Source organism: Hyperoodon ampullatus, assembly GCF_949752795.1.
Source record: "Hyperoodon ampullatus genome assembly, chromosome: 1".
Lineage (NCBI taxonomy): Eukaryota > Metazoa > Chordata > Mammalia > Artiodactyla > Ziphiidae > Hyperoodon > Hyperoodon ampullatus.
Genome location: NC_136914.1, coordinates 35769521 through 35782955, shown reverse-complemented (window position 1 = coordinate 35782955; position 13435 = coordinate 35769521). Strand labels below are relative to the sequence as shown.

Genomic DNA, 13435 nt, shown 5'->3' with positions numbered 1-13435 from the left:
CACCTTTAAACGGAAAGAAAAGAAATGAAATCTCTTAAAGAAAAATGACCCTTTTAAGTATGTTTATGTAAGCATAGAAGTTTTTAAGAGGCATGGAATAAAAAATGGATCTGACTATTAAAACTACAGAAATAATCTCGAGAAATAGAAAGACAGGTGATTAGTCTTGTTCATTTGACCACTGCTAATGTCAAACCAATGTTTTTAATATTAATGGCATTGAAAAATGTGAAATAGAGCTTTGAAGCATTGACTCTAAACTTAGTTCCACATCATTAAGGTGCATATATCTCAGCCTGGAGCACATTTATTCATTTCATTTTGGTTTTGTGGCCAACCACTGCTTCAAATTGAATATCCTGTACATGATTTATGGCTGCCAAGGCACGTTCAGGAAGAAATCTGTATGAAAAAAAGATGAAAAAATTTCAATTTAAAATCTTTGACACCAGAGTTCTTTTTTGTTGTCAGTTAAAAATACCCCGAGAGTTATCTGGTCTGCATTTAGTTTTCTTCTGTTCTTTCTTCACATCTACCTCTCTCTTTTTGTGTGTGTATCTTTTAATACTCACAGTTCAAATATGATGCAAATATAAAGAAAGCACTGATATATACCACTCTTCTCACCTTCTCATATTAGTAAACTATTATATGAAATCTTATGTGAGTAAAGACCTAAAACTGAAGATCTAGGCTTATTGCTGTAACTGTCAATGAATCTTGATGCTAAGAGTTCACAGAGCAACACCACCAGAATCCATTCCATCTGCCTCTGCACCTCTCCTTGAGTTTTTACTGAATATCTATTGATATTATGCCCTCTATAATAAGGTAGACTAAAGTACTTTAAAAACAGCTACTCCCTTTGAGGAGCTTATTGTTTAGCTAAGAGGCTAAACAACAGGCTCAGATGGTTTCACTGTTGAATTCTACAAAACGTTTAAGATGGAAATAATACCCATTCAACACAAGTTATTGCAGAAAAGAGAAGAGGAGGGAATACTTTCCAACTCAGTTTATGAGGTAAGTGTTATCCTGACACAAAAATCAGACAAAGACATTACAATGCAGTGTTGGTTTAATCTTTAAAACGAGTCAGTGTAATGCACCATATGAAAAAACTAAAATAGAAAGACCATAATACCTTAACATATTCAGTAAAAGCATTTGACAAAATCTGTAACTACTCTTGATGAATATGCTCATCAAAGTAGTAATAGAAGGGAACTTCTTCAACCTGATAAAGAGAAAATGAAAAAAATCTATAGCTGATATCATTCTTAATTGTGAAAGACTGACTACTTTCCTCTGAGGATCAGAAACAACACTTGGATGTGTGTTTTCACCAATCCTCTCTGACATTGCATAGGAGGTTCTAGCCAGTGTGATAAGGCAAGAAATAAAAAACATATAGACTGGAAATAAAAGAAGTAAAAGTATCTTTATTTGCAGGAAATATGATCATCTGTGTAAAAATGTCTGTTAGAATCTACAAAAAAGCTACTAGAAGTGAGTTTAGCAAGGTTGCTAAATACAGATCAAAGTGCAAAAATCAAATATATGCTAGCAACAAACAATGGGAAATAGGAAATTTTTTAAAATCCATTTGCAATAGCATAAAAACCATGAAATACTTTGGGATAAACCTGACAAAAGGTGTGTAAGATTTGTACACTGAAAACTACAAAATACTGTGTAGACATATTGAAAAAGATGAAAAAATAAAAAGATACCTTGTGCTCTTTGTGCTCTTGGATTTGAAGGCTCAATATTGTTAATATGTCTGCTCTCCCCCAATTGATCTATAGATTCAATGTAGTCTTAATCAAAACCCCAGCAGGCTTCTTTATAGACCCTTTATTTTTAGCTAGTTCACCATATTGCATTCTCTCTTTAATCTGTCTTTCCCTCAGTTAGAATAGTCTCTGGCAAAGACTGGGCAGAGGTGATAGATGGAGTAGAGAAAATGAATCATTGTCTTTTTATAGATTGAGTAAGGTAATAGTAGAGGAAACTTAACTCTTCTCCCCAGGCATGGAGAATTTCCATGGCAACTTTCACAACTGAAAAACTCTCCATAATGATAGCTCTATCAGTGTTGTAGTATTTTAGGTGTTTTGTGCTGTACTTACCTCTCTAGTGTTAGGAAGATATTGAGATATGATGGAACAAAAATCATTTTCTTATTGGTAAGTATTCCATCTATCAAGCTTCTTGCAACTTCATTTGTCTCCAATACAGGGAATAGTCTGTGATTAAAAAAGAAAAGTTTGGTCCTTTTTGTTGTTTTTTATAATTAACAAAAGCAGGAAAATTAACTTATCTTTTCACTAATTAGGATTTAAAAGCTTCCAGGGGCTTCCCTGGTGGTGCAGTGGTTAAGAATCCGCCTGCCAATGCAGGGAACACGGGTTTGAGCTCTGGTCCAGAAAGATCCCACATGCCATGGGGCAACTAAACCCGTGCACCACAACTACTGAGCCTGCACTCTAGAGCCCATGAGCCACAGCTACTGAGCCCATGCACCACAACTACTGAGGCCCACAAGCCTAGAGCCCATGCTCTGCCACAAGAGAAGCCACCACAATTAGAAGGCCGTGCACCACAATGAAGAGTAGCCCCCGCTCACCGCAACTAGAGAAAGCCCACATGCAGCAACGAAGACCCAACGGAGCCAAATAAAGAATAAATTAAATGAATAAATTTATTTAAAAAAATAATAATAAAATAAAAGCTTCCAGGATTCACTGCACAAATGCCACCTGCCTTCCCTCCCCCATGCCACACTGATGTTTTGTTATCACAATCTACTACTTTCACATCCAGTAGGTGTGTTTCATGGCTCACTCAGTCAAAACATCAAAATGGTGGTGAGGAATTAGATAATAGAAGAGAAGAGAAGCCAGGCAAGGAAGAGTAGTGGGTAGGACTGATCAAAGGACAGAAAGGAAACAACTGGCATCTTTCTTCAGGGCTTGTTAGATATGAGAAGAGAAATCTATAGCTAAGTACACTTGCTTTCTTCTTATGAGAAGAGAAATCTATAGCTAAGTACACTTGCTTTCTTGTGGAGGTATCCCACAAAGCTGGATTGTTTTGAGGGCATTTAGTACTTGAGATTCACTGCTGACTTGCCTGTGCTGAAGTTTAATGAGAATTCAAGACATGCATAGGGAGTATTACATTACAACTAGAGGTGTGACCTTGCTTATACTGAAGACTGTATACATGGGGTCTTGAGAAGTATTCATAACCACAGGCCAGTATAGAATGCCCATTAATGCAAGATGATGACAGGAAATTAAAATGTAAATGGATTGAAAGTATTGCACCAAAGTTAAGTTGTCTAGGCATAGGCTGAATGGCTTAGTGAATACAAAGGTTGTGCGGAGGAGTTAAGTAAGTAGTGACTGTTATAACTTCCTTCCCTGAGATATCATGTGATTTACTTCACATGATTGAGGTTTCCATGACTTTGAGTGGCAAGCCAGCAGAGAGTAATACAAATCAATAGTTTTCTAAATTATTGGGTACTACCTCTTCCCTCCCTGATTTCACCTACCTGGGTCTATCAACCCTGTCTCTGAGCCAAGCCTCACATTAGTATATGGACATGCTAGCCTTTGCCAAGGAAGTTCAGAATCAGGTAGTCTGGGTGAGACCAATTCCAAATTTTCAGCATTGCCTGGGTCAGTCCCCAGGGTCACCCCCAGGAACCCACATACCCGAGGTCATATTAGCCTTACGCTTGTCGTCTATTTTGCCTTCCCCTCTGGAAGACCTGGTACTCTGGGCTCACACTAAGCCTGAATGCTTACCAAGAGGATTTGTATTGGGCCCAATTTCCTATTTAAGAAAACTGAGCCCAGAGTCCCAATTATATCATTGTATTTACTTACGTACAGTACCGTGTACTTGTTAAGTACTTGTGTTCTAACACAGTTAAGGACTCAACTGCCAGGGAGTGGCTACAGCTCTGGAGATGACGCAGCTAATTCAGAGTTTCAGAGTCAGTAGCTTTAAATGAGGCTGAGCTTAATAAAAGGGAATTTGTTAGCTCCTTTGAATGACTATATTTAGGACTAATTCCTTTCCAATAATAAATTGGCTTCAGATTAGCAAGCTCAGTATATTTTGTTAACCTGTAGCAGAATGTTTATTAGAATCAAGGCAAATTGTGAAGCAGGTGTATTAATTTTAGGTTCCTTATCCTCACCTTTCCGCTTTTTTCCTCTCTTTTCAGGGCCAATTTCTCCTCTCTTATCGTCTCAAATCCTCCTTTACCAGAAACAAAGTACTTGGTCAAGAAATTCACCTTGGACTTCCCTGGTGGTGCACTGGTTAAGAATCTGCCTGCCAGTGCAGGGGACACAGGTTCGAGCCCTGGTCCGCGAAGATCCCACATGCTGTGGAGCAGCTAAGCCCGTGCGCCACAACTACCGAGCCCTCATGCCACAACTACTGAAGCCCGTGTGCCTAGAACCCGTGCTCCGCAACAAGATAAGCCACTGCAATGAGAATCCCGCGCACCACAAACAAGAGTAGCCCCCGCTCGCCGCAACTAGAAAAAGCCTGCGCACAGCAACGGAAGACCCAATGCAGCCAAAAATAAATAAATAAATAAACTTAAAAAAAAAGAAAAGGTCTCAGTTTAAAAAAGAAAAAAAAGAAATTCACCTTGACTGAGGGGTTAAAGACTCAGCTTATTGCCGCTTCTAGGAACATTTGCATTTTAAAGGAGGACAGGGTGGTAGCCATGATCAAATGCATGTGGTTATATTTACTATGTCAATGTTTTCCAAACCTGCCTCCAGAGTTACCTGGTTTCCTTGTAAACAAAGCAAAACATTCTTGGAGCTCGTTTCACTCTACTGAATCAGAATCTCTAAGGAAGAGCCTAAGAACATTTATTTTTTATGTAAGCACAGTGATGATGCTTAGTAGGATCAGGCAAGTTTGGAAAATGTTGGAGTCCTTTGTGCTAGCACTGTGGCCAGTGCTGTCGAATATGGAAACAGGGCATATACCTGTGCCTTTCCATACTCTATTGAGGAGGATGAACCGCGAGTGGGAGGGGGGAGGTGAGGTCACATTCGTTTTGGGGGTGTGGTTTCCCGGAGAGGACACTCTTGCCATCCCCCCCTAAGCACACCTCTCCATCTCACCCACCCCCATGCTCACTCCCTCTTAACACCTGCGTGTGTGTTGAGTCTTTCCCCTGGCCACGAATAAATACCCAATGCCTGATTCATTGGCAGCTGATCACTCCTACTAGCCCCTAATGCATTTTTCCCCTTTGTTCATCTAATTTCAAAGTGAAAACGTGAAGGCAATCCAATAACATTAATAAGAAAAAATGTTTTTCCTTTTTCGTTTCTTTGTTTTCTATTTTCTCAGTTGACCCACCTAAAAATTTCTCATGTAGAGTTCATACCAATTTCTCAGGCCATATTTCCATCTTAACTTGATTTTGACCTTACCTTGTGCTTGGGTTTTTAGTGAACCCGGTATTCACAAAAACTGGGCAGAGACACGAGGTTTTGATACCAGTTTTTCCCAAGGCTTCAAACTCTGATGTCAGAGCTCGGTGGAAGCCAACAGCAGCAAATTTGCTGGAACTGTAAGAGAATTATCCACCCCTGTTAGCTAAGGGAAAGTGAAACATTCCTCAGTTTTCTGTGAGAGGAAAATGTTGATTTTGTTTGAGAACAAATAAAAGCCAAACCCCCAAATCTTCCACTTGGTCGTCTATTTTCATTTACATTTTCTTATCTGATTTCACTGAATTCTGAATGTACCGATTTTTTTTATTAGTGGTGATAACAATAGAACAAATTCTAATAACTTTGATTGACTTGCTTACTGCTCATTCTGCCTATAAGGTTTTTCCATTCAATCTTTAAACTGTTTTCTAATCAGTTTTTTACTGCTGTTTTTATTTTGAAAAATATGAATCAGGAAAATCATGTTTAGAAAAACTATGTAACTAATATCTGTATTAACAAACTTCTGTGGGACTCTACACATTTCTCCTCTCTCTCTTGATAGTTTCTCTTTTGAAATGTGGAGTTCACTTTGGCTTCTTAATTTCATTGTGAAGATCTGGAGTAAAAAGACTTCAGGTGGTGTGGGTGTGTTAGTTTGTGCAACCTTCAACATATTACTTTGTCTTCTTCCTTTGATTTTCTGACCTTTAAAATGCTGGTAATAGGGACTTCCCTGGTGGTCCAGTGGTTAAGACTCTGCACTTCCAATGCAGGGGGTGCAGGTTCAATCCTGAGTTGGGGAACTAAGATCCCACACGTTGCACAGTGCAGCCAAAAAACAAAAAAATAAAATAAAATTCATTTATAAAAAATGCTGGTAATAAAATATAGAGCCATCTTGAGGATTAAATCAAATAGCATATGCATAATAACTTTATTACCTATAAGGAACTATGTAATGTTAATTGTATTTTTGACCCAGATGACAAGAACCATAAAGTTAAAGGCTGGCTGCTCTCTTAAAGGAAAAGAAGAAAAGGAAAACAATTATTACATTGGGTTTCCACATTTCTAAACATTAAAACAATTTTAAATGTTTAATCTGTGAAATTCTGATTTGTGTTTTAAGATGGTAGAGGCAGCTTGAAGCAACCATATGTATGTGCAAGGACACCTTAACCTACAGTGAAAATTAACTACATCTGTGACTACATTTGGTGTCAGAAATAATTTGGTCCGTGACCAAATTCAACCTTGAACATGGATGTGTAGGTAAGTAATAAACCAACTAACTACCCACCCCCATCCCCACACATTGATACACATGTATTGGCTGTTACAAAAAGAACTGGCCAAAATGTTAACAAATTAAACTTTTCTATGAGGTTGATATAAGACCAGAATAAGGAAATGAGATGCCATTGAAGGAGTGTATGAAGAAAAAATATTTTGCAAATAGTGTGTCTTTAGGGAGTTGCCACCTTCGTCTCTTTATGTCCTTGGTAGAGCATGGAATATGCTATCTGCATCTTTTAATACGGTAAAGGCTTTCTCTCAATCCCCCCCCCTTACACACACACACACACACACAGACACACAAACTTTCATGGCACAAGCACACTGGAAAATGCTTTGATCCAGGAGCCACTCTGTTTAGCTTATCTTGGGCATGCAGGCCATGGCATAGATTTGTGTTCATTTGGACTTCCTTATATTTTGCTTCTTAGTCTGTGAGTTCCTTCTTTCCTTCTTCTTTTTTTTTTTTTAGTTCCTTATTTCCTTTATGAACATCTACTCATTACAGGATACAATGAAAACATGCTTGGCATTACTGTTTTCTTTCATTGCTCTGTGGAGGAGTTTTCAGAAATCTAAAAATATTTTAAATGATTTTTCATTTAAAACCAGTTTCCTTGTTTTAGGAGAAGTCATTTTTAAGAGTTTATTCTAAACTACTGTATACATTCTGTAAATCCAAATTATCTGCTATGAGACTTTTTTTAGCTTTTATTTTTTGCAAGGCATTTGACTTTTTGTCCTAAGAAGATTCAAAAATGAAGAAAACACAATTCTAGCTCTCCAAAAATAAATAAAGAAAATAAAGAAAAATAAAACAAATTACCTGTTATGAGGACTGGAATCTGAGGTCTAATAAAACCTTAAAAGTGTAAAAATATATAGCACTGCTAGAAAGTAATACTTACCAATACGGAATAATATAAGGAATCACTCCGTGGCCACATATTGAAGCCACTGTGACAATGTGGCCATGGTTTCTCTGCATCATCGCTGGAAGAAGTGCCTTTGTGATCTTCAGGATCATTGCAGAACCAAAAGAAACAATGACACAGGTGTTAAGTTTCCAAATTAGGTAGTTTTATTTTTAAGACAAAATGTCATTTAAGACAACTTTTTCGATGAAATGAAATAGGTGCCAAGATTCCATGATTACTTCTCCACCGATGACAGAAATGAAAAAAAGATTAAAACAATTTGTTTGAGCTGGCATTAAGTGCTGTGCACTGCATACCACATGCCAAGAACTCATCTTAATATCCCTCTTCTTCCCTTCAGAGGGAATCAAAAATCTCTTTTATGGATCCATCATCTAAACAATATTATTAAGGGAAAAATTCAGAGTTTTCAGAGCTGAGAAAATTCCGTATGGTAATCTGGTATCATGTGATTTTTTTGTTTGTTTGTTTGGGGCTTTATCTTTCTAATGAGAAGAGTTAAAATCTTGTGTACCTATATCAAGTTGAGTAGAAAGAGCTGAGTCCTGTACTGACCCATGGTCATTATGTACCATGATCAGATTTAATATCTCCCTATTTGTAATACTGTGCATTATATGTTGATGTTCCAGGAAACAAAAAGTCTTTCTTTACCTCCAAAAAGCTTTACTGTTTGGTGAGAAATATCAATATTATTTTATGAGAATTTTATAAACGCACCCTATGGACCCTGTGCAAATTCATAGAGCCAGAACTGCCAAACCAAGCCACCCCCAAATTCCTGACCCACAGAAACCGTGAGAGGAATATGAACATTTATTCTGGCTTTAATCCACTAAGTTTTGATATAATTGTTATGCAGCTGTAGACAACGAATACATGGGGTCTCTCAGTAGTTTGGTGGTCATAATAATTAATTCTCATTAGCATGTGTGAGGGGCTTGGGAAAATGGGGGAACACATCTCTTTTTTATTTCTCTCTTCCAGAATCCAGATCTGTCCTATGTTCTACACTAATATTGAGGCACTGGAAGATTAATTCATATAAATGCTCTCTACAAAGACATATTTCAGTCTCTCACAAAACCAAACAATTATAAGAGGTCTGTAGAGCCTTATCTCTAAGCTCCAGCCTGACCTAGAGCTTTGCTCAGAGTTCCAGCCAGAAGAACCCCCAACCCCTATATAACCCAAGTAGTGAGTTCTTTGTCCTTTCTGTTCTAAAATTCCATGACATGAGGTCACAAGTGAATGTACACTGTATGTATTTTCTCTAAAGCACTGAAAAGGTGTATACTGACAATCCTTAGGAAAGCTCCATGAATATTTTTTGAGCACCCAGTACATGCCAGGCTTTGTGTTAGGTACTGGTGGATAAGGCAGACTAACTAGCCTACATTCTGGTGAGTCGTGCCCCCTTGAAATCTGTGCCCTTCTGTCAGAGACACGAATATTGGATGATTGTTGTTTTAAGGCAAAGATATGGAGTTTCCCATCCAGAAGGATGTGAACTCAATTATGAACTCCATGTACCTTAAGAGGAATTGTCAGACATACACAAACTAGGAATATTTCTGACTCACGCTTACCCAAAAATGTCCTAGGATGTTGACCTCAAAAGTTTTGGTAATCTCTTCATCCTTTGTACTAAGAAGGTCAGCTGGATATATTGCCCCAGCATTATTCACCAAGATAGTTACATCACCCACCTCTTTCTTTACCTGTTGAAATAGAAAGAACACATTCATTGGGTGTAGTATCGAAACTCAAAGTTTTGGGGCTGATATCATCCAGGGATTAGATTCTTTATTCTGTTTGATGAGATCTCTCAGAGTTCAGGCAGGAAAGAGCTTTAGTCCAAAGAGTGGTTGCCAAGGAGACACTGTCATAAAGCTGGGGTAAACCGTTTTTTTTTAACAGCTAAATTTCAGTACCCAGTACATAATAGATATTTTTTTGAAACTTACCAATAAAATGAAATTAATATTTGTGTTGATTGATATATCTGTTCTAACTAAATATTTTAAAAGTGCTAATTGAGTAATCCTGTTTTCACTACCTACTAGCTACATGAACCTGGTCTGACACATCAGTTCTTACCAAACATTTTTAAAGTACTAATTGTGTAATCCTGGCTCTGCCACCTACTAGCTACATGACCTTGGTCTGGCTTAAACCCTCTGAATCTGTTTGCTCACCTGTCAAGTGAGGTTAAGAGGGTTATTGTAGGGATTGAATCAAAGGGTACAACCATTTTCAGAGTGCTTGGTCCATTGTATTTGATATTTACCCTTAAAAATTGTTATAATAATTATTAATATTATATTTTCTATAGAAGATTAGATTGGCACCAACATAAATAAAATCTCAAAGAGGAAATATTTAAAGGAAAAAATAAAGGAATTACTGCAAAAGTAATAGGACTAAAATGAAAGTAGAAAGTTATCCTTTTCCCTGGTGATAAATCTTTTCTCTGTCACTCTGTGCAGCTGCTCAAACTTCTGACCAGAACGAAATCGATTAATAATATGAAACAATAATAATAGGCAGAGTTGAGTGGATTATATGGAAGGAAAAGGTCTATGTCCTACCTTGTTCACACAACTACCTCAGTTAGCAGAGGCTAAAAAAAAAAACCATCTAATTTAAATTAGGCAGTCATAAAGAATCTTTTCATATTCCATGTAAGGGGACACAAAATTATGGGAAGAAATTTGTATTCTGAAGTCTCACCTGGTTTACAGAGTCATAAATCTCTTCTCTGTTACTGCAGTCTACCACAAACACATGTGTAATGGCCCCTAGTTTTCTGCATTCAGCTGCAGTTTCCTCAACGCCATGCTGTAATTGGAAAAAACAAATTCCAAAAGATGTAGGTCAGTGAGGGGACAAGAGTGAGGGAGAAAGCATTGGGGAAGAAAATTTTTTTAAGATTAAAATTCACATCCAAAATGTCCCACTTGTTTGTAAGCAAATTTCCTGAGAGGCACCGCTTGCCTAACTCGCAGAGATTATACCTGGCTTTTCTGCCAGGGAAGGTTCATGTTAGTCTCACGTGTTTTCACTTGTTTTACTACATTCTCATAGCTTAAAGAACATGCTTGAAAGATGTTGCTCTTTGTGGTGTCATGAAAGGAGATGTTTGAATATGGAGAAGAATACTCAACAATATATTTAACATATGTTTGTTGAGCACCAACTATGTAATAGGCAGTAAAGCACCTAGCAGACTGTAAAAATTTTAGGATTGCGTGCATGTGAAGGAGGGCATGAAGAAATTCTGTCACATATTCTTTGTTTTTTATTTGGTTTTTGCCTTGCCAGACCTTTAAAAAATACATTCCTAGCTCAACAGTCTGCTCTGGGGCCAGGTTTGGTTCATTGGCTGTAGTTTGCTAACCTCTGTTCTTGCCTATCCTGTGAGGTATTGGGATGGCCAAAAAGTTCGTTCGAGTTTTTCTGTCAGATGTTCTGTTCGGTTTTTCTGTAAGATGTTCTTTCTGTTACAGAACATCGTACAGAAAAACCCGAACGAACTTTTTGGCCAACCCAATATTATCCCCATTTCAGATAAGGAAACTGAGGCTGAGAGAAATTGTCTGCTCAATTTAAACAGTTTGGAAGTACCCTGGCTCCTGAGTCTATGTTATCAAACTTGCATATCATGGCATAAAAATCACTGCTAAGGTCTCAGTTATGTTCCCTTCATCAAACCATCCTGATGGGGACTTCCCTGGTGGTCCAGTGGTAAAGAATCTGCCTTCCAATGCAGAGGACGCGGGTTCGATCCCTGGTCAGGGAACTAGGATCCCACATGCCGAGGGGCAACTGAGCTGTTGCGCTACAACTAGTGAGCTCGTGCGCCTTTACTAGAGAACCTGCGTGCAAACTACACAGTCCACGTGCCCTGGAACCCGTGCGCCACAACTATAGAGCCCATGAGTGCTGGAGCCTGTGCACCACAACTAGAGAGAGAAAACCTGCATGCCACAACTAGAGAGAAGCCCTCGCGCAGCAATGAAAGGTCCCACATGCTTCATTGAAGATCCTGCGCCACAACTAAGACCCGGCACAGCCAAAAATAAGTAAATAAATAAAAAATAAATCTTAAAAAAAAAAAGCTATTGGGTGCCATGACCATAGTCCTCTTCCAACTCGCTCTCTACGACTAGATGTGATGGGTAATATGGCACTTGTACTTTAAACAACAACAACAACAAAAAAACCCATCCTGATGCATATGTAGAGTAAGGCTCCAGGGAATTTAGTTACCAAACTTCGAGAAAGAAAAATACAAATATAAGCAAATGTTAAGTCAAATAAGTTTTTAAACACCTGTCTCACTTGTAACTTTAAAAGGTGGGTAAATGAATCCAATACCTTATTAATATCCCATAGAACCAGTCTGCTCTTCTGTTTTGCAAATTCATAGGCAGTATGCCTTCCTATTCCATGCCCAGCTCCTGTAATGAGAACAATCTCCCCAGCCACAGATTTTCTCCTCTGGGGAATGAAAACCTTCACCAAGGATTCTAAGTAGGAGTAGATGATGATGATCAGAAGCAGGAGGAGATCCAAGATAATGTTCATGGCTCTGCTCTGTACTCTTCTCCTCTGGTTCAGTTCCTGTCTATTCTCAGCAAAGAGCCACCCTCTTCAGAGGGCTCCAGGGAAGAGCTGTGTTCCAGGTGTTGATGGGACTGGCAGAGGTAAGCTAGATTTGCAGGCAGGCTTTGTCCATGTGTTCTAATGCGTTAGATGCACTTTGAGCTTTTGAAGTGGTATCAATTGCTAGTAAAAACTTGGCACAGGGACAAGGGAACTCAAGAGAAAGTCCTCTCTGGATTTTCTTTTTGGTTGCTGTTGTTTAATACTATATTTTATTAGTTTTCAAGCACTGATTTGACATCTACATACCTTGATTTAAAAGTTTATATTTTATTTTGTATTCAGCTCATACTCAATTAAGTTTAAAATGAATGCAAGCATAGTATAGGGCATAAGTTATTTAACAGTAAACCATTTATCATTGGAGTGAAATCAGGTCACGGGATTTATGGTAGCTAACAGTTCAATGAAATGGTGCCCTCTTACTGTATCTATCATTCCATTTCTCTACATTTGTACCTCCATCATCCATGCCTATTCCCATGTGCTAATTGCTCCTAAATGCCACAGTAAAGGCATAGTTTTAAACTTCCTCTACTTTCAGGAGGCACACTTTTCTTGCAGTTCAGTTTATGAACAAAAATGATCAATATTGGGGCTTCCCTGGTGGCGCAGTGGTTAAGAATCCGCCTGCCAATGCAGGGGACACGGGTTCAAGCCCTGGTTTGGGAAGATCCCACATGTTGCAGAGCAACTAAGCCCGTGCGCCACAACTACTGAGCCTGCACTCTAGAGCCCTCGAGCCACAACTACTGAAGCCCGTGCACCTAGAGCCCGTGCTCCGCAACAATAGAAACCACCGCAATGAGAGGCCCGTGCACCACAACGAAGAGTAGCCCCTGCTCTCCGCAACAAGAGAAAAATCCACACGCAGCAACAAAGACCCAACACAGCCAAAAATAAATAAAATAAAATTATTTTAAAAAAGATCAATATTTATTACTGTAGTGAAATCAATACTATGATTTATTTGCCCAAAGTTAATTAGGACCAATTCTTTTTATTCTGCTAATAAAAAAACTCACTTTTTTAAATTCAGGAGAAACA

General features: G+C 38.4%; 1 protein-coding gene across 2 annotated transcripts; it reads right to left on the bottom strand.

Annotated features, from left to right (window-relative positions):
- Window positions 1-311: 311 nt before the first annotated feature.
- LOC307052707 (17-beta-hydroxysteroid dehydrogenase 13) lies at window positions 312-12310 on the bottom strand (the record flags this gene model as incomplete). 2 transcript variants are annotated; one of them, XM_079703814.1, is made up of 7 exons in its annotated part: window positions 312-402; window positions 2133-2249; window positions 5481-5618; window positions 7691-7797; window positions 9310-9441; window positions 10454-10561; window positions 12101-12310. In XM_079703814.1, the coding sequence occupies 7 exons, from the start codon at window positions 12308-12310 to the stop codon at window positions 312-314; spliced, it is 903 nt and encodes a 300-aa protein (XP_079559940.1). The 2 variants fall into 2 exon arrangements, with proteins under 2 accessions (XP_079559940.1, XP_079559941.1); XM_079703815.1 differs by lacking the exon at window positions 10454-10561.
- Window positions 12311-13435: the final 1125 nt, after the last annotated feature.